Source organism: Rhineura floridana, chromosome 6 (genome assembly GCF_030035675.1).
Source record: "Rhineura floridana isolate rRhiFlo1 chromosome 6, rRhiFlo1.hap2, whole genome shotgun sequence".
Lineage (NCBI taxonomy): Eukaryota > Metazoa > Chordata > Lepidosauria > Squamata > Rhineuridae > Rhineura > Rhineura floridana.
The window spans coordinates 101,132,814-101,157,968 of record NC_084485.1 but is presented as its reverse complement, the minus strand read 5'-3'; the positions used below and the strand labels follow the sequence as shown (position 1 = coordinate 101,157,968).

Below are 25,155 nucleotides of genomic sequence, written 5' to 3'. Positions count from 1 at the left end.
ATTCAGGAGGGGCTCCCACCTGAGGAATGGGTGTCATTTTCACCAATTCTTTCTAAGCAGCCCCTCTCACAGTTCAGGAGGATCAACCAACCTCCTGGAGCTGATTTTTGGGGGTACAGGGGAGAGGGAAGGAAGAATTGGTGAAAATCCCCTCCCTCTCCCCTCCCCACTGTATCCAGTGAAAGTGTACTGTGCGTGGAATTCTCTTTCTGGCAAGTTTTGATCCAACTCTGTGTACTTATATAATGTTTTTTCCAAGTGCTCAAAGCGATTCATGTACTTTTGTTGATTTTGTTAAGCAATTTTTGTTTGTTTGAACATCTATCTATATAAAATTCCCCTAATCCGAGCACTACCAATATATTTTTGCAAATGTCTGCCTCCTTATAAAGTTCTTCATCTATCTGAAATCCTTGACCAGTTTTCTCTCTCCCTCTAACACACAAAAAGTGTATGAAAAAGGAAAAGGAAGACATATGAGCTATCCATAGGGACTTGTAATGCTGGCTCTAGAGAACATCTGCTATAGATTCTTATCCAAGCATCCTGGGTCAGAGTCAGAAATCCTGAAGCATGAAGGTAGGTCATCTAGCTAAGGTTGTCCAAATGTTAGCAAGAATTATGTATGCTGAAGTAGGGAACTAAAATTGCAAACCTAATAAAGAGGAATTAGAATGTATGGGAGCAAATGACAATTGTCAAGTTAACAATAATGTTAAAGAAGCAGTGGGATTATAAAGAAATATTGAATGAATGGAGATCAGTTGGGCAATAAATAAGAAAAGGACTTAGAAATGCAGAGGATGAGGTAGATAGATTATCTGCTTATGGAATGGTGTAAAGTAACAATGAAAATTTTCATTTCATATTTTAGGCTCTTTTTAAAATTGTTTAACTATATAAACAATGAATAATTGTTTACATTAGTTATTTATATAAATATTCTGTTTATGAGATCTGTATATGACTTATTTTAAATATTTGGAATTTATAATGAATGCATGAATGATATGAAAATAAATGTAATGCATCTAAAAATTTTACTGTGGCCATGTGAGTTTGGGCAACCTTTTGGATCATGTCCCAATTCTGGTGTTGATGACATGTCCTTAGCACACCTATCAAATACTGCACACATGTCCTGGGTAGTAGTTAGCTATTTCTAGCTATGTCACCTGGTTTGAGGAATAGGCACTAACTTAGACCCCTTTTAAAACCAACAGGCCCATTTTTTTATTTTTATACACAGCAATGCAGTTAGTCTCATCAATGGACAAAATTAATCTACTTAAGAGTGCAAAGTTTTTATCTCAAGTCAGGCTCCATATTCAGGTGTTTTCTACTTGCTTTTAAGATTAAATGGGTTGACTCCCCCACATTTAATTATTCTGGTGCTTTCCTATTACAGTTAAAAAGAGCTTTGTGCCTCACTTCTGGCCCCTTGGGGTGAGAACTATGTGAACTTCGACTCAGCTGGCCATATTCAGGAGCAACATGTAAAAGATAGTGTATACTGATAGCTTGTTGTGACTCTTTGTGAGTTCATAGCGGCTTTCTAAATTAGGATAAAGTTGGAAGGGAGAGAGAAGGAAAGAGGGCGGAAATTGGTGTAAGTTACAACTCAAAACTTTAGATGAGCACATTTCAATCCCATTTCCTGCAGCTAACCAAACAGCTCATTTGTACATTCCAAAGGTAAAGAAGGTTTCTTAGCAGAACACAACCATGGAAATCATGAAATGATAAATCTGTTGAATTATAAAGAAAAAAAAATATATGTACACCCCCCAAAAAAAACCACTAACAGGCAAGTTCATAGTATCCAGGTTATAGAATTCTACAACCACAAAGCAGGAGGGTTCATCATGAACCACACAAAAGAGTTTTCTGCAGATCATGGGAAAATGTTTAAGCAAAACATATTTCATCTGCTGCATTGCCTATAGAGTGAAATAAAATGATTATTTGAAATTCCAATTCAAAATAGATCTACTGATATAACCTTGATAGATTTTGTCATTTTAAGTGATACGGCATTATTTATGCTCTTAATCAAATTCATTCAGCATACTTCTCTTATTTTTCTTTTCAATCACAAGGCTAGCTCTTGGGGCCTTAAATAGTATAGATCAGATTCCCCAATCAAGCTGGCTGATATCTGTAGAACCATTTTCTTCATAAGAACATCTATCCGACAGGAAGGGACTGGAACTGCATATCAGCATTCTAAATGTGGCTTCAACAGCCTTTTAACCATGCTATAATTACAACTCCAGTTATAGATATCACTACCTAGGCATGCCACATGAGGGAACTACTAGCACATTCACTTCCTTTAATTACATTAAATCATCATGTAAAAAATGGAAAATACATTACTTAACTGACCAACCATTTACAGTAGTATAGTCCCATAGGAGCCAGTAAGAAATAACCAGCATAAAAGATAATAATTCACTTCTCAAATATGTGCGGTCTTATTTGGAAATCCTCTGGATTCATTATTCCTAAAGAAGTAACTGTACCTGCCTCTATCACATGCTGTTGTTCACACCTACGATGTGGTATATTCATCTCATAAGCAGTTTACATTTACAAATGTCCTTGAAAGCATACCCTGAATTCCCCCACAACTACTAACAGCTGAAAGCCATAAGTACATTATCAGGTGTTGAAAATCATTTCATAGGAAGTACAAACTTTTAATAAAATTGTATTTAATGTATTGGCATGGTAAACCATCATGTTTGCAATGAAATAATGACAGGTGATCCTTGTCTTAAATTCCATTATCTAATATGTTGCCAAGTGAAGAGCTTTCCAGAACTAAAGCCATTAGGATAGCGACTGTGGGCCAAATTACTTGCACAAAGTCACCACCAGTTTCAATGGGTTTTAAACAAGTGCACTATGAACTGGATTGCAGTCTAATCATCATTTAGATGCTTTTTATATGTTTGTTCTGTTACAGGCATGATTTTTGGTGAGATGGAAAAATAACCCTTTGAAAAAAGTCTGTTGAGCTTTTCTAGTTGGAAGATACATAATGTCTACAATGTGTAATGCACATAGATATAATTGGATGTTAAACTGGGGAGAGGTAACAAGCAGGGTACCGCAGAGCTCAGTCCTGGGCCCAGTGCTCTTCAACATTTTTATTAATGACCTGGATGAGGAGGTGCAGGGAATGCTTATCAGATTTGCATATGGTACAAAATTGGGAGGGATAACTAATACCCTGGAAGACAGAAACAAAATTCAAAGGGATCTTGATAGGCTAGAGCAGCCTTTCCCAACCAGTGTGCCTCCAGATGTTGTTGGACCACTACTCCCATCAGCCTCAGCCAGCATTGCCAATGGTCAGGAAAGATGGGAATTGTGGTCCAACAACATCTGGAGGCACACTGGTTGGGAAAGGCTGGGCTAGAGCATTGGGCTGAAAACAACAGAATGAAATTTAAGAGATAAGTGCAAAGTTCTACACCTAGAAAAAAGAAACCAAATGCAGAGTTATAAGATGGGAGATACTTGGCTCAGCAATACTACATGTGAGAAGGATCTTGGGATCGTTGTTGATCACAAGGTGAATATGAGCCAACAGTGCGATGTGGCTGCAAAAAAGGCAAATTCTATTTTAGGCTGCATTAACAGACGTATAGTTTCCTAACCATGTGAACTATTGGTTCCCCTCTATTCGGCACTGGTTAGGCCTCATTTTGAGTACTGCATCCAGTTCTGGACACCACACTTTAAGAAGGATGCAGACAAACTGGAATGGGTTCAGAGGAGGACAATGAGGATGATCAGGGAACTAGAAATAAAGCCCTATGAGGAGAGACTGAAAGAACTGGGCATGTTTAGCCTTGAGAAGAGAAGACTGAGGGGAGATATGATAGCACTCTTCAAGTACTTGAAAGGCTGCCACACAGAGGAGGGCCAGGATCTCTTCTCAATCGTTCCAGAGTGCAGGACATGGAATAAGGGGTTCAAGTTGCAGGAAGCCAGATTTTGGCTGAACTTCAGGAAAAACTTCCTAACTCTTACAGCGGTATAACAATGAAACCAATTACCTAGGGAGGTGGTGGGCTCTCCAACACTGGAGGCATTCAAGAGGCAGCTGGACAGCCGCCTGTTGAGTATGCTTTCATTTGGATTCCTGCATTGATCAGGGGGCTGGACTCAGTGGACTTATAGGCCCCTTCCAACTCTACAATTCTATAATCTGGGCTGTTTTATTGCAAGGCTAGGAAGATGAGCTCAACAAGGTTAACACCCTTAGTGGTAATGAGAGATTGGGCTTGAACAAAACAACAACAAATAATGCAGCATGGCAGCAGAATGTTCAGATGCCATCTCACTGTTGCATTTCTATTGGGTTGGATTCCAAGATTCTAGTGGAGTTCCACTTACAGAAAAGGCACTCCCAGTGCCTATTAACAGAAGAAAAGGGCAAAACTGTATTAAATAACTCCCCTCCCCGCTGCAGCCCTCTGTGTCCGCCAAAAAGAGAGACCCTCAGGAACAGCATGGGAGGTGGGGAGGCGTCTGCAGCGCAACAGGGAAACTAGCAAAGGTCATCTACCCTTCTGCGCATGGAAGGGCATCTTAGGGTTCAACCCATTGCCCAGAACTCCACAGGTCCATGGATGTAAACCACACTTCAAACATGATGCCCATGATCCAGTGCATATTCCAGAGGACTAGCTGGATTAGCCTGCTGCAGAAAAAACAAGGAAGAATCATTTTGCTGCTTAAAGATTATGGCTTTCATGGGTCACAACCAACTTCATCAGATATACGATGTGTCCCCCAAAGTGGGACAGTATACTTAACCGAAGTACAGTTGACAAATACTAAATGAAAGGTCAAGAGATAGCATTAAGCAGCATGTCACAATCCTATGTGGGCAAGAATGAATCCAGAAGCCAGTCAAGTGGTTACAAGATCCAAATGGCATGCAAATAACCCTCACCCACTCTTGACTAGCACCATTTGTGATGAATAGGTTTAGCAAGATAAACAGTGTAAAAAAAACCTAAACGACGGAAATTACTTTTTGTAATGAGCTAGCTGTTCCCAGGACCTGTTGAGACCAAGTTCCAGGGTCAAATTTGTTAATAAATTCCAACCTAGCAGCCTTATGCTGACATCTATTTTCATCCCTTTGAAATTGTTTTTGTGGAAGTATGGTGACTTTAAGTTGGAATCGACTTGAAGGCAGTCCATTTCATTTTCACAGAATGCCTCAGGAGACCAACATGCTTCCCCAGTCGATAAGTTTATGCTACAATTTTAAAAGATCCGATTTGTGTTCCATTTATTCACTTGAACCATTTATCCTGTGTACACCAGTGTAGACATGAGCACATTTTAGTTCACTGGGTTGGATCCAGTCTTAATTATGCTTGGAGTAGAACCACAATTCCCATTGATTTCAACAGGGTTACTCTAAGCATGACTTAGGCTACAATCCAATACATGTATACTCAGAAGTAAGCTCCACTGGGTTCAATAGGACTTACTCCCAGGTAAGTGTGTATTGGATTTCAGCCTAAGTCTGGATCCAACCCATTGCCCTTTAACAAGCTTAAAACACACTCAAGTCTGTGTTGGATTGTGGCCGATATCCCCAAAGAATTTTTACAGGAAGTTATCCCTTTAATTTTTTTTTATTCAGCACTTTATCATCAAGATATATGGAAAACACTGAGTTTCATTAAAAATATATAGATATTAGCTGTCCATTGTAATCTGCTCAGCACTACAGCAGATGATCACAGCCTTTGTGTTTATATAGTGAGAAGGGAACAACACACCTGCATCACTTCTTTACTCCCTGAAATATTTTGTGATTCAAAGGGGGAGGGAGAGGGGGAATGCTGTAGCTATTCAGCCATAACCATGGCTCCTCCATACTGTCGAAAACTTAAGACAGAGAGCCCGTCTCTACCCTTCAATTTCTTTTCAAGCATAAAGAACCTAAGAAGAATCTGCTGGATCAGACCAATGTCTCACCTAGTCCAGCATCCTATTCTCACATTGGCCAACTGGATGCTTACCGGATGCCCACAAGCAGGACCTCAGTATTTTATCATGTAAGCAATTGACATACTAAGATGTTGCCTTGAAGAATCATCCTTGGTGATGAACTGGAAAATGTCTCAAGTTAAGAGATCATTTGGACAATGCGATGAACATAAAGGTCAATTCCACTGGTTTTGAGCAAATGCCTTCCAAATCTTTTACTTGGGCTACTCCTCCACACAATACATTGGTACACTATAGTATTCACTGTCACAAGACATGGCGATTAGCACCAACGTGGATGGCGTTAAAAAGGGATTAAACAAATTCATGGAGGATAAAGCTATCAGTGGCTGCTAGTAACGACTGATATACTCTGCCACCAGGATGAGAAGCAGCATGTCTCTGAATATCAGTTGCTAGGAAACTGCAGCAGCAGAGGGCTACTGCCCTCATGTACTGCTTGTGGGTTTCCCAGAGGCATCTAGTTGGCCACTGTCAGAACAGAATGTGGGACTAGATAGGCCTTTGGTCTGATCTTTCTTCAGTATATGTACTCAGGCACCCACACATTTTCCACTGACACCCTCCCTCTCACAAGCCCTCCATGTGCCCCTGAGAATCCTGAAGCCGAAAATGCCTGTATCAAAATTCAACATTATATGAGACCACCTTCTGGGGGCTGAGTGCTAGTGGTGGGCATGGCCAGAGGTAAAAGTGTGTAAAGCAATGGATTTGCATCTTTGTAGAGGAGGCTATATTTGTCACACAAAACTCAGAGGTTTACACACATTTATACCCCCCTTATACCTACCTCTCTCTCCATCCAAGCAAGAGTCGTTACCACAGTTACCACACACTCCTGTCAAGCAAAACCACTCAAGAAGGCCATAGAGAAGTATCAGTGAGTGTGCAGCCTAGGGAGAATCCCAAAGGCAGGACAGGGAGGACTGGGGACTGCATTAGGCCCCAGTTCTGAGGTTCCCCAGCCATGATTTAAGCAAGCCACCATTAGCATTTATCACACTAAACTGAGGTTAAACTGAAATCAGAAGGGAAAGCTTCCTATCCCTCCTTGAGGCTGTGCCAGAGGGGAGAGGAGGGACAAAAGCCTCAGGCTCACTGGGGCTTGTTCACATCATGTTAAACTATGGTTGGATGTGACATCAGAACACAGCCATTATCTTCGACAGGCCATTCTGAAATACTTAATAGTTTCTCCCCAGAACTTGCTAATGAACTGTTTTAACTAGCCATGTAGGCTGGCAGGCATTTGTGTATGGAAATGCAAAACCTACATGGGCTAGAATGCTCAGTGATTTCTCTTTTGCCTTAACAATATTCACAGGTAAACTGCATGTGAGAAGCTCAAACGTACTTTTAACATTATCCTTCAAAAGTTTTACAATGAAATCAAATCTAAGTTCAACTGTCCTATATTGAACTATAGGAATGGGCAACAACAACAACACAAAATCCATCTCTCAAGCAATCATGTACTTTCTAATTGTACCACAATATTTGCAATATTAATCCAATGCCATAATATACCCAAAAGCCAACTTTTGTAGTAGACAACCTAGAAACAAGTAACAGAAAATAGTTCTACATTACCATCAAAGTTCACCTTCTTTTCAAAGCTAGACTACAGAACAACACAAAATGACCGTTGGTTTTAACACCACTAAGGCAATCCCCACCCCCTTCCCGGAAATCTCTTTTCTCTGACCCTTAATAGTCAACAGCATCCTGATAAAAATGTGTTATTACTGCATTACAAACATTGATAATTTTTAACATGTTAATGAGCATATCAGAGATCTGTTAGGTATTAGTGATGCAATCACATTTATGATATACCAACCCCATTGGCTGCAGCCATCTGAACTATCAATTTTATTGCAAGCTTATTAAAATATCTCCCATCTCCTCCAACTACCAAAGTAGATCCTTGTCGATCTTTTAGATCTATGGAAAAAAATATACTTTGGATAAAATTATGCAGGTAGTTCAGCTTGGTTTGAAAAATATATGTCTTCTTCTGTAATCCACTAGTTCCTGGCTTCTGGTCATAATACGGTGCTGTTGGCAAAGTCAGGATTGGCAATGGACTGTCTTCCATGATCCTTTTTTGTATAAATACATTAAAAATAAAAGTAAAAAATTACAGCAATGGTGAAAAAAAATATTTGAATCACCCCTGTACTGGCAATAGTAGATCTCTTGGTTAGAGGTTCAGTTAAGTAGTTCTGTACCCTAAAATAGCTCCTTGAACCTTCTGCTGAATGTGGTTTCTGTAACTGAAGAACTTTTCTTGCACTTGCTCTGAAAGATCACTGTCAGAGAGAATACATACAATTCCACACTGCAATCCCTCAGGAAAATAGATGTTCTGGAGTCTTTAAAGCCTTTTGATCACTACAGCAACAGGACCCTGGAAGTCCCGGTGTCACCACAAGTTGGATTCAGCAATGAAGTCTGTCCATCATTCTTTTTTTGGGTGGAGGAAATGGCTAGAGAAAGCTGTTTAGTAGGTCAGCTCCTCAGTCAGAAGCATTGACTGATTTGTCACTAGACCGAGTGCTCCAAACCAATGTGAAGCTAGAATTGTTTCAGCCACATAAGCAGGTTTATAAATTGACTGCTTGGCTTCCAATTGTGGCTCTCTCTTTTACACAGTCCGCATCAAGAGATGAATATGCCAAGAAGGTAAGATCTGTTAGTGTGGTATGTAGCACTAAAGTTAATTTGTGAAGTCTAGCAAGTAAAAGGTCACTCTGAAAATGGAAGTCAGGACTTTTTAATTACCCACAGTTTCTTTCTCTCTCTGTTATTTTAATAACTTAAAAGTTATCCAGTGCAAAAGTGTTGTGCTGCCTACTGTAACTGAGCTAATGTAACAGCTATTGAGCAGTGCCAAGTTTTGCTCCCAATTTCCAACCTGTCTTGGATAAAGTGCACTATAATGGTTTTAATTCCAAACACTTTATTCCAGTTACAATGCATTTTAAGCATGATAAAATGCATAGCATCTTTGTTAAAATGCCACTTGTATGTTTACAAGATGTATTGCAATCCATAGCACAAGAGCCTGCCATTCTAAACATCCCACAGCTTTTAACATTTTTATCGGGAACAATTAAAAAAGAAGCAAATCAGGTGCAAGGTCTCAAAACATTTTGCATTAGCAATTAAGCAACTCTGTAGCCCTGCTACTTAAATTCCTACAGTAATATTCTGAAAGGTTGCGATCATTTGTAAAGGCTTTTATGAAGTCGCTTCCTCCCATTAGGGCTGGCCAAATGGATGGCTCATAAGCTATGTGTAACATTTGGCACTTGAAGAACAGTTCTTTACTCGTTTGCAGGGACCAAACTGGGATAAATGTGGAAAAGACAGAAGGAGTCACTCCTAAACTAAACTGCCTGGGAGAAATGGCCCCTAAACTAATGTCTGGTAAATCACAGCAAGGTGAACAAGATGGCCACAGCAGAAGGCTAGCTTCAAAACATATTTAAAGTATGCATAAATTGAAAGTATGACTAAAATTGGAGACTATCCTGTTTTGCTAATGGTTTGTACTCTTTTACACATAGATTTTTCCATCTTCTTGGGATATGTGTGCAAATTAGTAATGGTATATACAGGACAGTATTGTGTATATTTGCAAACTGTAGCCTCATTCCTGAGAAGAGGGCTGGTATAAATATATAGTACAGAAAATGTCAGGCTATTGGTATGGGGAGAAAACAATTTTCTTTTTATAAAATCCTGTCTGTATTGAAAGTTGTGGAGTATGTGCACTTGCACTTGGCAGAGTGGTTGAATTCACAGAGAGAGGCTTTCCTCTTGTGGTACATAAGTGAAATTGCACGTCCCAGAGGGAAACTGTACATTCCTGACACACAATAGGATTTCCTTTCCAATTACTAAAACAAAGAATCTTGTGGTACTTTATAGACTGACACATTTATTACGGCATAAGCTTTTCTGGACTATAGAAAATTTATGCCACAATAAATGTGTTAGTCTTAAAGGTGCAACGAGATCTTGTTGTTTTTGCAGCAGACTAACACTGCCCTTCTGCAAATTGTTTCTAGTTACTGTAGGCCAGGATTCACATATAAAACCTTTGGTATGGTTCAAGCAGGGGTATAGTCGTCCAGGGTCCTTGGGGGGTCTTACACCCCTTATTTTTGGGGGAGCAGGGTCCCAGCAGGGTTCCTCTGTTTTCAATATCCTCTCCTGGTAATTGGAGCCAAAGTTAAAGGAGACAAGTCAGCCACTGAGAAGGCTCTTCTCAGTAGTTAACATACTTCTCTTAGTATGGCAATCAAGAAGGTAAACTCAGCAAAAGAAGTTCCTTCCCTGTAGCATCTTAGTAAATATGCCCAGGTATATGCAGAAAAAATAGTAGATCTAGCTGAAATGCAACACATGTAGATCTGCATTGATCTTTGCAATGCATCACTAAGGGAAACTACTCTAAAAGTAAGAGACTGAAAGCTAATTTTATTGCATTATCTTAAAAGGGTGAATGGCTGTGAGGGTATGTGATGCGACTATTATGAAGGGACCCTGGACTTCTGAATTTACCACTACACCACTGGGTTGAAGCCAAAACTTTGGAAAAAGAAGTCCCCCTTACCTCAATCTGTGCTTGGAAGAAGAAATATTGTAGCCAAACATGCTTTGAGTAAAAACACTTTGAAGTGATGCCATTTATTGTTGCCCTGGGCTCCTTCTGGAAGGAAGGGCGGGATATGAATTTAATAAATAAATTAAAAAATGTATTCTGTCACAAGTTAGCATTATCACTGGCATTTCTGAGACAGGCTAGTCTGCATTACACACTATTTCTGAGCTAACAAGAGCAATAGTGGAAAAACTGGGATTTGTTAACCAATTTTATTGTAATTCTCCAAGTTTGAGGAGGGTTATCTCACTAGAAATAATACTCAGTTTGGTTATGTGTATATGAGACTTATGAATGCCCTTCAGTCAACTTATTATTTAGAAGATTTATAAACTAATCAAAGAGTTCTCTCAGTATTGTAGAAATAAAACTGTAGATAAAACACAGCTAAAACCCACAAAGCAATTAAGAAACAAATATACACAAAATCAGCATCATTAAAACAGAGAAGATCAGTAAAACTTTTATAATAAATGTAGGTAACTAAACTGATGTCTGGATAGGCCTACCAACACAAAAAGTTTTCAGCTGGCATTTAAAATATAGCAAGGGTAACTGGACTGCCTGATGTCAAACTTGCAGTGGAAATTCAGGGACCCAAGTTTTGCTGTAAGTGGTGAAGCTACCTTTTGATAAACTGCCCTTTTTGTTGGCTATTCTGTATGTAGCTCTCATTACCACATATTTGTAGATTAAGAATTTTGGACTGAAAAAAGGCAGGAGCACAATGGTTTGTATCCAATATAGTGCTAAGTGAGTGTTCCATCAGAGCAGGAACTTTTGCTTGCACATTGCAACGTTCTCCCCCCCCCCTCCCCATAGCATGCCCCCTAAATCCATTCTATGGTTTTCCCCAAACCACTGTAGCAGACTTGGGCAGGGCAATCAATGCCAGCTTCAAACTCCACTGTTGTTGATCAACTATGCAACTCCTTAGCCAATTTATTCACTATTGTAATAGTTGCCACTAACCCACAGGATATCTAAATGTCCCCAAATCAGACAAAGGTGTGCAGCATTTGTACACCTTGTACTCTGTTGAAGACTTAAATGCTATTACTTCTCAGCATAGATCAGCAACACAAGGAAGGTATTTACAGTGATAAGTAACATGTAAGTTTAGAAACTCATTCTGGGTGTAATGGACAGAGCTGGACTTGGACTAGGAAGCCTTGTATTCAAATCCTTGCTCATCTGTGAAGGTTACTGTGGCCTTGAACAAAGTACTGCTCTTTGCCTAGCCTACCTCATGGAGTTGTTGTGATGATTAAATGAGATAAGCCAATATTTGTCACTCTGAGATCCTTGAAGGGACAGCGGATACAATACAATTTATAAAATGGTATGGGTAGTTGTGGGAGAGGGACATAACAAGAGCCCCGTGATCCATGATTCCATCAGTTAGGAAAAGAAAGCATCAAGACACCAAGAACTGCAATGTAAATGTCCTGTATTGGGATTATGTTACATCACACAACTTTTCAAGCCTTTACAAGTTAAGGGAGATACCTCAAGAGCCAAGAGGAACAAGAGGCAAGTTGCTGTCCAGATAGGACAAGGAGTGGTATCTGTCACAATTCTTAACCTACAGCCCATTCAGACCACTGTTTTATTACAGGGCTATGCAGCAACATGTCATTTACACATTAATGGTGCATTTGAAGGGGATTTATCCTGGACTATCTTACTGCATTATCAGTTCTTCTGTGATGTTTCCACAATGCTCCTGCATGATTGTATCCAGACTTTAACTCCACCCTTTCCATTGGCCGCCTTCCCACAACCCCCAATTTCCCCTTTTTCCAACTGCATGTTAGTTGTACTAGTAGTACAACAGCATAAGCGTCTCCCGGCTTTTCCCCCAGCGTATTTTTTTGTGTTATGGTGCCATGCCACCATATTTTCATTCTATACTTTTTATGATCAGGCTGTGATTGTTGTGCTAAACCTTTACTCATTTCCATGAAAAGCCCACAGGACTACCAGTACCCGGCATCAACAGGATATGTATGTGAGTGGCTCTGTCACAAGAAGAAAATTCATTCTGGCACACTGTGCAACAAAAGTGGGATGGAAAAAACCCAGAACATGTGTGGCATGAAATATGGGATTTCAGCCAAAAGCTATGGGTCATGTACCGATTGTTAATGGAGCAGTATGATCACCCCAAACAGTTTCGAATGTGCATGTATAACCACCTGATACCATCAAATCATCATGAACGCACAATAAAAAATGCATCTGCAGGGGCCCCTAGAGTCAGAGTTCTTTTTCCTTCCCAGTCACTCTCAAGGTCGGTATTTCCCCTTAACAAGAGACATGGGTGTCTGCAGCATTTTTCCAGAGGGTGGGGTGGGGTATGAGCCATAGTAAATAATCCAAAGAAACTTAACACACACACATATACAGTGCCTTGCAAAAGTAATCAGACCCCTGACCAATTATCTCATATTACTGAATTACAAATAGTACATTGTAATTTCATTCTGTATGATATTTTATTTTGAAATACTGAAACTCAAAATCAATTATTGTAAGATGACATTGGTTTTATGTTGGGAAATGTTTGTAATGTTTGTAAAATGTTTGCATCAGTATTCAATCCCTGTGCTGTGGAAGCTCCCAGTTTACACAGATGAAAGAAATTGCCCTATCAAGAGGATCATTGATCAGGCTGTGGATCAGAAGGAAAATGAAGACCAAAGAACATTCTACAGAAGTGAGAGATAATGTAGATCAAATGCATAGATTAGGAAAAGGGTGCAAAATAATATCCAAGTGTTTGGCTATCCCAGTGAGCACAGCTGGATCAATAATCAGAAAGTGGAAGCTGCATCACACCACCCAGGCATTGCCAAGAAAAGGCCATCCCTCAAAACTCAGTGCTCGAAAAAGAAGGAAACTTGTGAGAGAAGCCACAGAGAGGCCAACAATCACTTTGAAGGAGCTACGGAGTTTAGTGGCTGGGAGTGGAGTAATGGTGCACCAGGCAACCATATCAAGAGCTCTGTGTAACACTGGCCTGTATGGGAGGGTGGCAAGAAAGAAGCCATTACTCCAAAAGTACCATCTGAAAGCACATCAGGAGTTTGCCAGAAAGCATGAGAGTGCCCCAGCTGCCACGTGGGAAAAGGTTTTGTGGTCAGATGAGACCAAGATAGAGCTTTTTGGCCAAAACTTAAAGAGCTATGTGTAGCGCAAACCTAACACTGCCCATGCCTCAAGACACACCATCCCTACAAGTGAAGTATGTTGGTGGCAGCATCATGCAGTGGGGATGCTTCTCATCAGCAGGGACCGGGCATCTTGTTAAAATTGAAGAAAGAATGGATGGAGAAAAATACAGGGAAATACTACAAGAGAACCTGCTTCAGTCCACTAAAAAACTGAAGCTTGGGAGGAAATTCACTTTTCAGCAGGACAATGATCCCAAGCACAAGGCCAAAGTAACACTGGAGTGGCTCAAGAACAAAAAGATGTCCTTTAGTGGCCCAGTCAAAGTCCTGATCTCAATCCCATTGAGAATCTGTGGTGCTCTTTGAAAATTACGGTCCACAAGCGACATCCAATCAACCTGAACAACCTGATGAATCTGCCAAGAAGAATGGGCCAAAATCCCTCCAACACTGTGTGCAAAGCTGGTATGTACCTACCCCAAAACACTTAAAAGCTGGTATTGCAGCAAAAGGCGGCTCTACCAAAGATTAATGTGTGAGGGTTGAATACTTATGCAAGCAACACGTTTCAGTTTATGTTTCTTACAAACATTTCCCAATATAATACCAATGTCACCTTAAAATAATTAACTTTGAGTTTCAGTGTTTCAAAATAAAGTATCATACAGAACGAAATTACAATGTACCATTTATAATTCAGTAATATAAGAGCATTGGTGAGGGGTCTGATTACTTTTGCAAGGCACTGTATACATAACTTGCATCAGAGAGCAGGCCAACATTTCAAGAACATCTGGTGATGCAGCAATGGTGAGGCCTGGTAGACCTGGCCTCTGTGAAACTTGTATTCCAGGTTTAACCCACCATTGCTTCTCAATGGGGAGACGTGGTATCCAGATGTCTTTCCACTCACCACTCTTCTCGTGGCTCCCTTTATGCCCTCCAGCCCTCAATTAATTGCACTGCTGCTACAATCCACAGCTGCCATCCCCTTCAAAACAAAACAACCAACACACCAGGATAACAACGCTGGGCTACAGTTCAAGGTTGTCATACACTACCACTCCTTCCCCTCCCCTCAGCAAAATGGGTATAACAACACTTGGCTACTTAAAAGGGGTAGCAAGATCTACATTATTTCAGTTACACCTCCGACTATTGCACTATGGGCATAATAATGGTGCATTTTATCTACATTTCATTAGCACAGCAATGTTTATAAATACTGGGGCGGGAGCAGGGGGAATACCTTTTCTTTGGCATGAAGTAAGACTAGAGTTAGAAACATCACGAACTCCTGTCTTTGCTACTCCTTTTTGTTCTTGTGTTAACACACTAAGAACATAAGCAGAGCCTGCTGGATCTGGCCAATGGCCCATCTAGCCCAGAATCCTGTTCTCACGGTGGTCAACCAATTGCCCAGGGGAAGCTCGCAAGCAGGACCTGAGCACAAAGAGCACAAAGAGCACCCCCCCCCGCGATTTCCACCAACTGGTATTTGGAAGCATACTGCCTCCAACTTCTCTGCAACCACAAGTACAAAATCCTGGACACCTGAATTGTGTATCTGTGGGGCAGCAATCACTTCTCAACCAGGAAAGACCGAACAAAAGACTTAAAAAGTTCCTTCTCTAGAATCAAGACAATGGGTATTTCCCTCTAGCCTTCTCTTTCTCCAACTGGCTAGATCCGCTTTCCTAAATGTCCATCATTGCTATGACTTTATTTATTGACTAAAAACCCTGAAAGCCAGGAGTAGGCTAGTTTCTAACAAAACAAATGAGGTGAGTAGTGTCTGTATATTTTGCCTTATATCTCAGGTTCTACAAGTGCTAGAAATTAAAAAAAAAAAAGCTAGGGATCTGGAGATTATACTGTAGCTTAGTGTACCCCCCCCCATGCCCAGGATTACAGATTTGGATACAGCTCTGCTTGATTTAGGTGTCATCACTCACCTGAAGAAGGTAGTTTGGCTCCCCCTGGTGGGGATCCCAATCACCTGGGAGGTTGTGGAACAGGTCTTCCCTCTCTGCACTGTAACCCAGATAGGGTAGGGCTTCAAAGAGAGATCTAGGGAAATTGATTCCTACCCCTACCCCTTGCAGTGATTGCCCTGGGGTGGTTGGCTCAGGTTATTTAAAGCTGCTTCTTATGGAGTTTTAGGTGGTGGAGGTAGCTCTGCCCTGTTATTCCTTGGAGAGGGACAGAACAGCCCTCCAGTAAACAACTTCTTTCCTTTAATGTTAGACTCTAAAGAGAGCACTGGTGTGAGGCTTCCTGATGTCTCTCCCACTTGCCCCCCATGCCATCCACACCTTCTTTGTCTCTCCCAGGGACACTCAAGAACCTCCCATCATAGAGCCCTTCATCAGGGTTAAACATATTCAGCTACCTGCCGCCTCACCCACTGGGCTGGCGAGCAAGACAGCCCCATGCCCTGTGTAACTATCTTGTCAATGGAGCATCTGGTCAGTATTTCATTGCAGCTGCATTGGCTTCTGGAAGGCAGGGCCAATCATGGCTCCCTTAAAAGGGCAGGCAACCTCAAAGCTGTCCAACAGCAGGTGAGCCCTGGTGACTCCGGACAAGTAGCCTAACAGGAAGCCATAGTTGCCCACTCTATGAATGAACTGTGGATAGCCTGAGGCTCATGTACTGACCCCTCCTTCTCCACAAGGAGACACAGGCAGTTTTTACCTGACCTTCAGTCATTTGCATTGTTGCTGTTTATTGGGAGGTAGAGGGGAAGTGGAGAGGCACTGGCAAGTTTGGTGCAGGGCAAACAAGTAGCAGGAGCATTGGATTGGCTCCCTTGGTGCACTTGCACTGTGGTGACCTCACAGCTGCTCCACCCTTCCCTCTTTACCTCCTGTTAAGCAGCAGCGATGCAAAAGGCCAGAAGTCAAGTGAGTGCTGCTACCCCACCACGCCATCCACTACTGGTTTTAAACAAACCAGTGTTCCCTGTGATGTTCCGGTGTGGGTAACCTTTGGCCCTCCAAATGTTGAACTACAGCTTCCATTATCCTTGGCCATTGAGTCATGCTTACTGGGGCTGATGAGAGTTGTAGTTCAGTAACATCTGGAAGGCCAAAGGCTCCCCACACCTGCTCTAGCTCCCACATCTTGAACTGTTCTGGAAGGTATTTGGAAACCCATGCAGATCCTGTGGCCTGTACTGCCAATGTCCCACTCTACTCCCAGCTTGCTTGGGAAGCAGTCACTGGATTCTGCAGGAGCTAAATTTTCCAAACAGTCTTCAAGTCATACAGCAGACTTAGTTCTTTAGCCATGAACATATCTGATGAAAGGGATCGCAACCTTTTCACTAAGTGGAAGCAGTAAACAGCATCCCTAGCTACCACTGCAATTCTAGGCATAGCAATGAATCCAGACTCACATTGCTACGTACCTCAGTAATGAGTGGATGGTCCCAGCTCCTCACAGTTTGCAAGTTCTGCTTACCAAGATAATCAGCGCACTGTCCCCTTTTTATGGTTATTTTTCTTCTGTTAACTATTCTCAGCCCATGCCAGGGTAAGGAACTGGATCAAGGGGGGAGACCAAATCCTTACCTCCAACCTCCCCCCCGCAGGCCAACCCTGGCATAGGCCATGGATGGGGCTGCCCACCTGTCAATCACATAACACCATTATGACATAAGATACCAACTTCAAAGGGGCTAGCTCCTTTGAAGGCACCCTGTCAGTACCAAAAATGTCTGTTTGCAGGCACAACAGTAAAAAAATGTCAGTTTACATACGTGGACTGCATCCACGTTGTGCCTGTAAACAGACATTTTTTCTCTCTGTTTGTAGGTGCAGTTTGAATCCAAACTATTCCTGCAAATGGTATTTGAAGGTGTGCTGTCAGGCAAGGACTTTTAAGTGCCCACAAGCGCCAACAACCAGCTGATGATAAAGGCACATCACCACTTTGCCCTTTCTTTACCTGCCTTACACCTGATATTATATATAACGTCAGGTGTGAGGCAGGTGGGCATGGCTTAGCATCATGGGCCAAATGGAGAGGCCTGCTGGGCCTGATTAGGCCTGTGGGCCAGAGATTCCCCACCACTGGTCTATGAAAACTAGATGCCTTAGATTGCAGTTCAGTACATACTTACATGGAAATAAGTTCCACAGAATTCACTGGGGCTTACTTCTTTATAGACATTATAGGACTGCATTGTTAAAGCACAATGCTATATATGTCCATTCAGAATTCCCACTGAGAACAACAGGATTTGCTCCCATGTAAGTGGGTATAAAACTTCAGGGTTAATTCATTTTCAAACACATTAACTGCAAGCCAACTTCCCTTAGAAAACATGATCTAAAATAGGTTGAATGCTGATTGACACAGCTACATTTTTAATAAAGTTGCTTTGATTTTACCACTACATTTCTTCTGGTATGTTGAACTGCTCCTGTGCATGTTTTACCACGTGTCCAGTTCATACCTCATTATGTGCCAATTCAAACTTTTTAGGAGAGTCCCAAGCTTGGACGCTATATGGGAATTATAAGGTCACTTCAACACACTAAAATCCACAAAGAGGCCCTTTGAACTATGCTTGCACATCCTAAATTACAAGAAAGTATAGGTCGCTGATTCATAGGGTCGCCATAAGTCGTAATCGACTTGAAGGCATATAACAACAACAAGGTCAGAGAGAAAACTGACCTTAGTTTTCAACAGCTCATAATGGCAGGGGGGAGGGGCCTCTGCAAGCAGAATACTAAAATATGTGTATATGTTAGAGGACACTCTTTTTTAAAAAAAAAATACAAAGATATCTGTAGTGCATATCCAGAAATATGCAGCACAGTTCTATGCATGTTTACTCGGAGCTAAATCCCCACCATGTTCAGTGGAGCTTACTCCACAGTAAGCATGCTTAGGATTGCAATCATAGTATCAGTTAGGAATAGAAATTGTTCCAACACACATTCCCCCCCACCCCCCAGAAAGACTAGGACTCTAATGTGGCCTAATTTCTGATTAATCCTTCACTTCTTGGCATTGCCATGACTTAAGCAGAAGCATTGCTATTGCAGTATTGCTCAGTCTGATGGAAATGTGCCATGTTCCATTAAGATCCTCTGGGTATACTTCCAAAGTCTGGACAAACCAGTCTTTATATTTAGCTGAAGCCAATACCAATGAATGCCTATTTGTGCTCTTTCTTCTGCAAAGCAGGCAAGATCTGTACATATGCTTACCCATGTTCTGAAAAGCAATGCTTATGATAGTGCTGTATCATGAATTCCTTCTTCCCATGGAAAAAAGTTTTATTCTGGAATAAGTGTGGAGAACCTTTTTTCCTGTCAAGGGCCACTTTCTCTCAGAGGGAGTCTGCCAGGGGCTGCATGTCTGTGGTGGACAAGGCCAGAGGCAAAAGTGGGTGGGGCATCACCTTTGCTTTCTCTTTCCTCCATTCACTCCTTCCTTACCACCCACATTCAGTGAAAGTAGGCCAAAGGTTACATAGGGCCCTTGGGCTGCAGGTTGCCCACCCTTTTCTAGAACTCTGATTTTAAAGTCTGACCAGTTTTAAACCTGGAATTACAACTTTCCTCTAAGTCCATTCAACATCTGAGGGGGTGAAAAGGATTGCATTTTGTGTTTAAGCTATGGTTTCGCAGTAAAATGCTGTTGGTTTTGAGTGCGTGACTGAGTGCATGAGAGAGACAAGTGGCCTCCCCTTTTTTCTCTTCAACTATGCCCACCACAGCCACGTCTCTACTTGCCCTACACCTGATGTGACATATAACATCAGGTGTGGGGCAAATGGGTATGGTTTTTGGGAAAACGGACTTGTGGGCCAAATTTGGCCTGGTACAGGAATCCTCCCCCCCACTCTACAGTGTAATCCTATACTTCTGAGGAGACATGTAAGCTCTGTCTACTTAAACAGGACCTTCTCCCAGGTAAGTTGTATAGGATTGCAGCCTGAAACAACTAGTTTTGCTTTAAAATTTCCAAGTGTTAAAACAAATTACCCAGTTCTGTAGAGCCAGAAAGCATATCTCCAAGGCTGACAAGGCAATTCCCATTTGCTAAGATTCCTGTGGCTGTCCAGTGAGGCCAGGCTAATCTATAGGACTTCACTTTATGAGTTTCTGACAATAATTATGTACTTCATTTATGTCGGGCAAAAAACAACAACACCAAAACCCAAAACCAAACAAACCACAAACAAACATCCAAAGAAAATCTGTTTCAAATTTCTTAGGGCTACTTCAGATCTTACATTGTGGCTATTCCACATTATTGAACATAAACTAATGTATGTTATATGCATACATTACATTTGTGTTTGTACACATGTGTGTGCACAAACGTTCTGTAAAATAGGGTCACTTTATGACACTTTGGGAGGCTGTATGCCTGAGAAGTGGTATATAAATACCTAAAATAAAACAAGCATGGACAGCCAAGGTTTGCCACCAAATGCTCTCTCAACTGGGCACACCTGTATGATCCATGTGCTTCCAAGCATGTATTTGATGTTTTCAAACTTTATACTTAAAAAACATCTAAGGGCATGGGTGGTTAACCTCTAGTTCAGGGGCCTGATCCAGCCCCCCAAGCAAGTGTTTGTCTTCTTGCCCCCAATTCCAGCAATTTTGGAGGTGGTGGCAAATGGTGGAGGGGGGAATAATGTAGTTACAACACACCCCGATGGCAATGTAAGTCATCCCCTTCCCGGTCACCACACTGATCATTTGATGAGCAGAGAAGGGGCAATAACTCCTTCTTAGCTAATTTGCCTAAATCAGCTGAGCAGGAGGAGCGTGCGCCTGTCTGCCTGTGCATGTGAGAGCTTGGGCACTGACTTTTGGCCAGACCCACCACTGGCATGCAGCCTCTGAAAGAGAGGCTAAGGGTGAATGTGCTTCTCAGGCCAGAAAAAGCTTAACCACCCTTGTCCTAGGAGAACACCTAAAAATGCTTTGTATATGGATTATAGGAAACAGACTCAAATTTTGGACCCAAGCATTTCATGCCTTTGAACAATTCAACAATTAAGGCTATGAATAATGCTGAACTTAAAGGAGGAAGATAAGCAGAGGGAGACAAGAGCAGATGCAGCACAACTGCTAAGAGACAGCCATAAATCAGTAAATCCCAGTTCAAGTCCAGCTTCTGTGATGAACTTATTAGGTGAATTTAGACAAGCCACTCTCTCTCAGCCTCAGAATTTACAATATGTGGGATAACAGTACTGACTTACCTTACAGGGTTGTTGTAAGGATTACAACTAGAAAATGAATGTGAAACATTTTGAACATTGGAAAGTGCTGTGCAAATGTTAATTATTATGATGTATCCTAGACTGGTCATAGGCATAAGCATACTTTGGTAAATGAAAATACTGAATCACCATAGCCTAGGCCTGCACAACCCATCACTTTTAACGTAACCCACTAGCTATATATGGTGTCCCACCAGGGACTCAAAAACTCCATGCTTGGTTCCCTATGTAAGACTGGAAAAATATGAGAGTTGTCATGGTCTGGGGACCCCACAATGCACGGCTAGTGAGCTGTGCACAGATTGGCAGGTCTCAAGTTGTGCAGGCCTTGCACAGATAGAATAAGATATACCAAGATCTCTTACAAGTTTCATTCCTCTCCCTTGGAAAGATACAAATTCACCTTTAAAAAGTTTTGCAAACTCTGTTCACTTTCAGCTAAAGGAACAGAAAATCTCACCCACTTCTTGCTTAAGTTCTATTCACCTTTGCCTGAACTAGACACCTGAAAGGTAGTTTCTTTGAATTAACGCTAATCATTATTTTAGTTCCTGGCTGGCAAGAAGCCAATGTTTTTGCTGGCAGGAACCAAGGCCTTCTTATAACCATGCCAACAGGCCTAGCAATGCAGTTGACACTAAAGCTGCTTTTGAGGGAGGCAGCAGGGAAGAAATCAAAGGTGTTTTAAAAATATAAGATGTGCACTTTCAACTGTCACGAGGAACATTATGCTTTTGCACAATCGAGGTCTTTGCAAGAGGCCACACTTGTGCAAGCATACACACAAGGCTATGCAGGAGAGGATACCAAGATGTCTACTTTGCAAAGTTTCAAAAATCCTGTTTTATTTTAAAACAAGAGTTGACTGACTCGTCAAGAGCTGCACGTACTCCTGGAGCAAAGCAAGAGAAACCATATCTCTAATGCCTGAAAGGTTAACTTAAATGTCAAAGATTGCTGAGCCTTGTGCAGTAAGCAAGAGTGCCATCACAAACACCCCCCTCTAATGGCAATGAGTTTGTGTGTAAAAATAATTAAGCTACCTAAGCGGTACCTCAGCCCCTAACTTTCCTAGTGCCTTCATTGTCTGTTAGAAGTCACCACAGTCACAAGGAGTATTTTCATATATGACACATGGAACATCTTTTACTTTGAAACACATCCCTTGAGTTGTGTCAGTAAGGCAACAGAAAGTGGGAGAGAACCATGTACATGCACATTATAAACAACATAACTTCTTTCTTCAATTTACACACACTATAAATAGGGTTGTGTTTGTTTTAAAGATTTAAGGTTTAGATGTGGGATTGGTCAAATCACTTCCTACCAATTCAGACACAGGTTTTAGGAGAAACATATTCCTCTTGCTTTCACCCCCAAATTTTAACAAGACTCCAGTCAAAATGATTGGTGAGGGGGGGAAACCATGAGAGGAAAATCAGGAAAAATGAAACCTTATTAACTTTTCAGTCACCAGCATGTGGGTTATAGCAGAGCCCATCACGGGGCATTAGCGCATAGACCAAAACATGGTTAGCAGGCCCACGTATGACCAGGAAGGAAGGATGGTTTAAAATCTCAGGCCCTGCCTACCCCAGGCTCCTCCCCACCCCCACGCCCCCCACCCCCACCCCCTTCAAATCGGCCCCATTTCTTTTTCCTCAACTAATGAACAGTCTCTCACGACCAACTTTACATGCCTGTGTGGACTTTTTTTGTGGGGGAGGGGAAGAGCGCACGAAAGGCGGGCAGAGGGAGATCAGGTTCTACCTGCAGCCCAGGAGTTGCAGACGGCACGTCGTGAGTTAACCCTCAGGCGCCGGGGACGCTCAGCAGTTCCTACAACGCGTTTGCAAACACGCAGGCATGGGGGGGGCCCTTCCGCGCCGTCACATCTCGGCCCTACTTACCCCGTTGGCGGCGGCGATGCGGAGGATCAGCTGGATCGCCTCCTTCATGTAAAATCTGCCGTCTCCCCCCACTACCAACGTGGCCTCTTGCCTCTCGTCAGGGTCGATCGTGGAAATAATGCTCTGGATGAAATTTTCGGCGTAGTTGGCATTGCCCTGGAACACCTTGACCCGCTTTCGAAGGCCGCTGGTGCCGGGCTTCTGGTCGGTGTAGGGTTTGGTTTTGACGGTCACGATCTTCACCATGGTGCCGCGGGCTACGGCTGTTGCTGATGGATGTACGAGGAGCTGGGCTGGCTGCAGGGTGACTTTTTCTTCCCCTTTCTCCACCTCTAGTAGCAGCTGCTGGGCTGGGTCTGCTGCTGTCACCGCTCACACCAAGCAGCCATCTCCTCCCTCTTAAAGTCACAGAGGCCGGAGATATGTCCCCCTCTTATCAGCTACAGTACAATTCAGCATTATTCCATCTCTGGTGGTCGGACGAGTCTCCATTCGTGCAGTCCGAGCCTGGGCATGTTTACTCAGAAGTAAGTCCCACAGATTTAAATGGAGCTCATGCTCAAGTGAGTATGCGTAAGACTGCAGCTCCATATGTCTAGCTACAGAAGCACCCAACGATTCTGTGCGTTGAATTGAAGGCTTAATCAAATCCAGGCAATACACCGAGAGATATGTAGTGGCAAATTCAGAACTGCAGGGTTCTTTCATGATAATCACAGCCACACACCCTCCCCTTTTTCTTTTGCTGCTGGGTTAAGAATGAGATCCTTGTTAATGCCTTTCTCCACAACAACAGATGTCCCTAGGAGCCAATCAGCATGAAAAGGCAGAGTATTAGCTACTGAAAAGAGTCTTCTCAGTGGCTGCTCACCTCCTTTCACTCTGATTGGCTCCAATCAACAGGAAAGGACAAGGAAGCAAGTTAGAAAACTCTTCTCAGTGGCTAGCATATTCCACTTTCATGCTGATTGCTTCGTAGGACACAGGAGACATAGGGACCCTGTGCCCCAAAAAAGAAAGGGCCTAAGACCCCCAAAACCCTGGATGACTACACTCCTGTGTATGACTTGTTTCTTTGCTTCTGTGGCATTTTAAACTAAAATGCTACATGCCTAGTTTCAGACTGTTCTAAAGCCCAGTGTGCCTAAGTTTTAGAATATCTCAAAACTTAGGCATACTGGGCATTAGAATCAAGTAAGGAATACTAATTTTATTTAACATTGACTGTTGCGATTGTTATTGTACCAAAGGTTCCATGAAACTATAATATTTTTGAGATGACGGATTTTGGGCTACAGAATGAGAAAGCTTCTAATAACTGACATGTCTGTAATAAGACACATGCATTTCCTATGATAGAGCTGTGCTGTTTTGAAATAAGAAATCTGTAATGGCTATAAAGTTCAGGAAGGCTCAGCAACCTGTTAAGGTGCATACCATCAGGTTCCATGGCACTGTGATGTTGATGTTTTGAAAGAGAGAAAAAAGACACAACCGGGATTAAAAAAAACTATAGCTTTTTATAAATAAGACTAACTTTTTCAGAGAGCTGAAAGTGTCATGATAGAGCTGCTGTTACAGTGTGTACAATTGTTTTATGCCAAAAAAAATATTGACACACGTCACAGGTAGTAGTACTTCAAAAACCGACAAAGCCTGTTTGACCAGATACTATAAAATGCAGAAGTAGGGAACCTCTGGCTCTCTAGAAGCTGTTAGGACTCCAACTCCCATCAGCCCCAGCTGACATGGGTTACGATCAGGGATGATGGAATTTGGAGTCTGGCAACATCTGGAGGCCACAGGTCAGCTACCAGTTGCTAAGGGTCAAAAGGAAGTGAATACCACAAGCAACTGTAGCTTTGTCATGCCACTTTCAACTGCCTTACAAATGACTGTCTCTTCAGAAGCATGTTGCCAAAATACAAATTAATTTGATGATCAGTGACTTACTTGCCCATGCAACATGTAACACATCCCAGTTCTGAAGCTTACTAACATGCATTATCCGTATGATAATTATATGCATGTAATAATTATATTCTCACCACTTAACTGATTTGTGAGGCCTAATAAGCAGCAGTAGCC

General features: G+C 42.0%; 1 protein-coding gene across 3 annotated transcripts in view; it reads right to left on the bottom strand.

Annotated features, from left to right (window-relative positions):
* PGM1 (phosphoglucomutase 1) overlaps positions 1–23,415 on the bottom strand; it is a 47,274-nt gene extending 23,859 nt beyond the window's left edge. The window contains exon 1 of one of the 3 annotated variants that reach the window (XM_061633299.1): positions 23,068–23,415. In XM_061633299.1, coding sequence (XP_061489283.1) covers positions 23,068–23,313 — 246 coding nt within the window. In that variant the 5' untranslated portion in view covers positions 23,314–23,415. Of the gene's footprint in view, positions 1–7,888; positions 8,198–23,067 lie in introns of those variants that run through there. The other 2 variants (XM_061633300.1, XM_061633298.1) reach the window with 2 other exon arrangements.
* Positions 23,416–25,155: the final 1,740 nt, after the last annotated feature.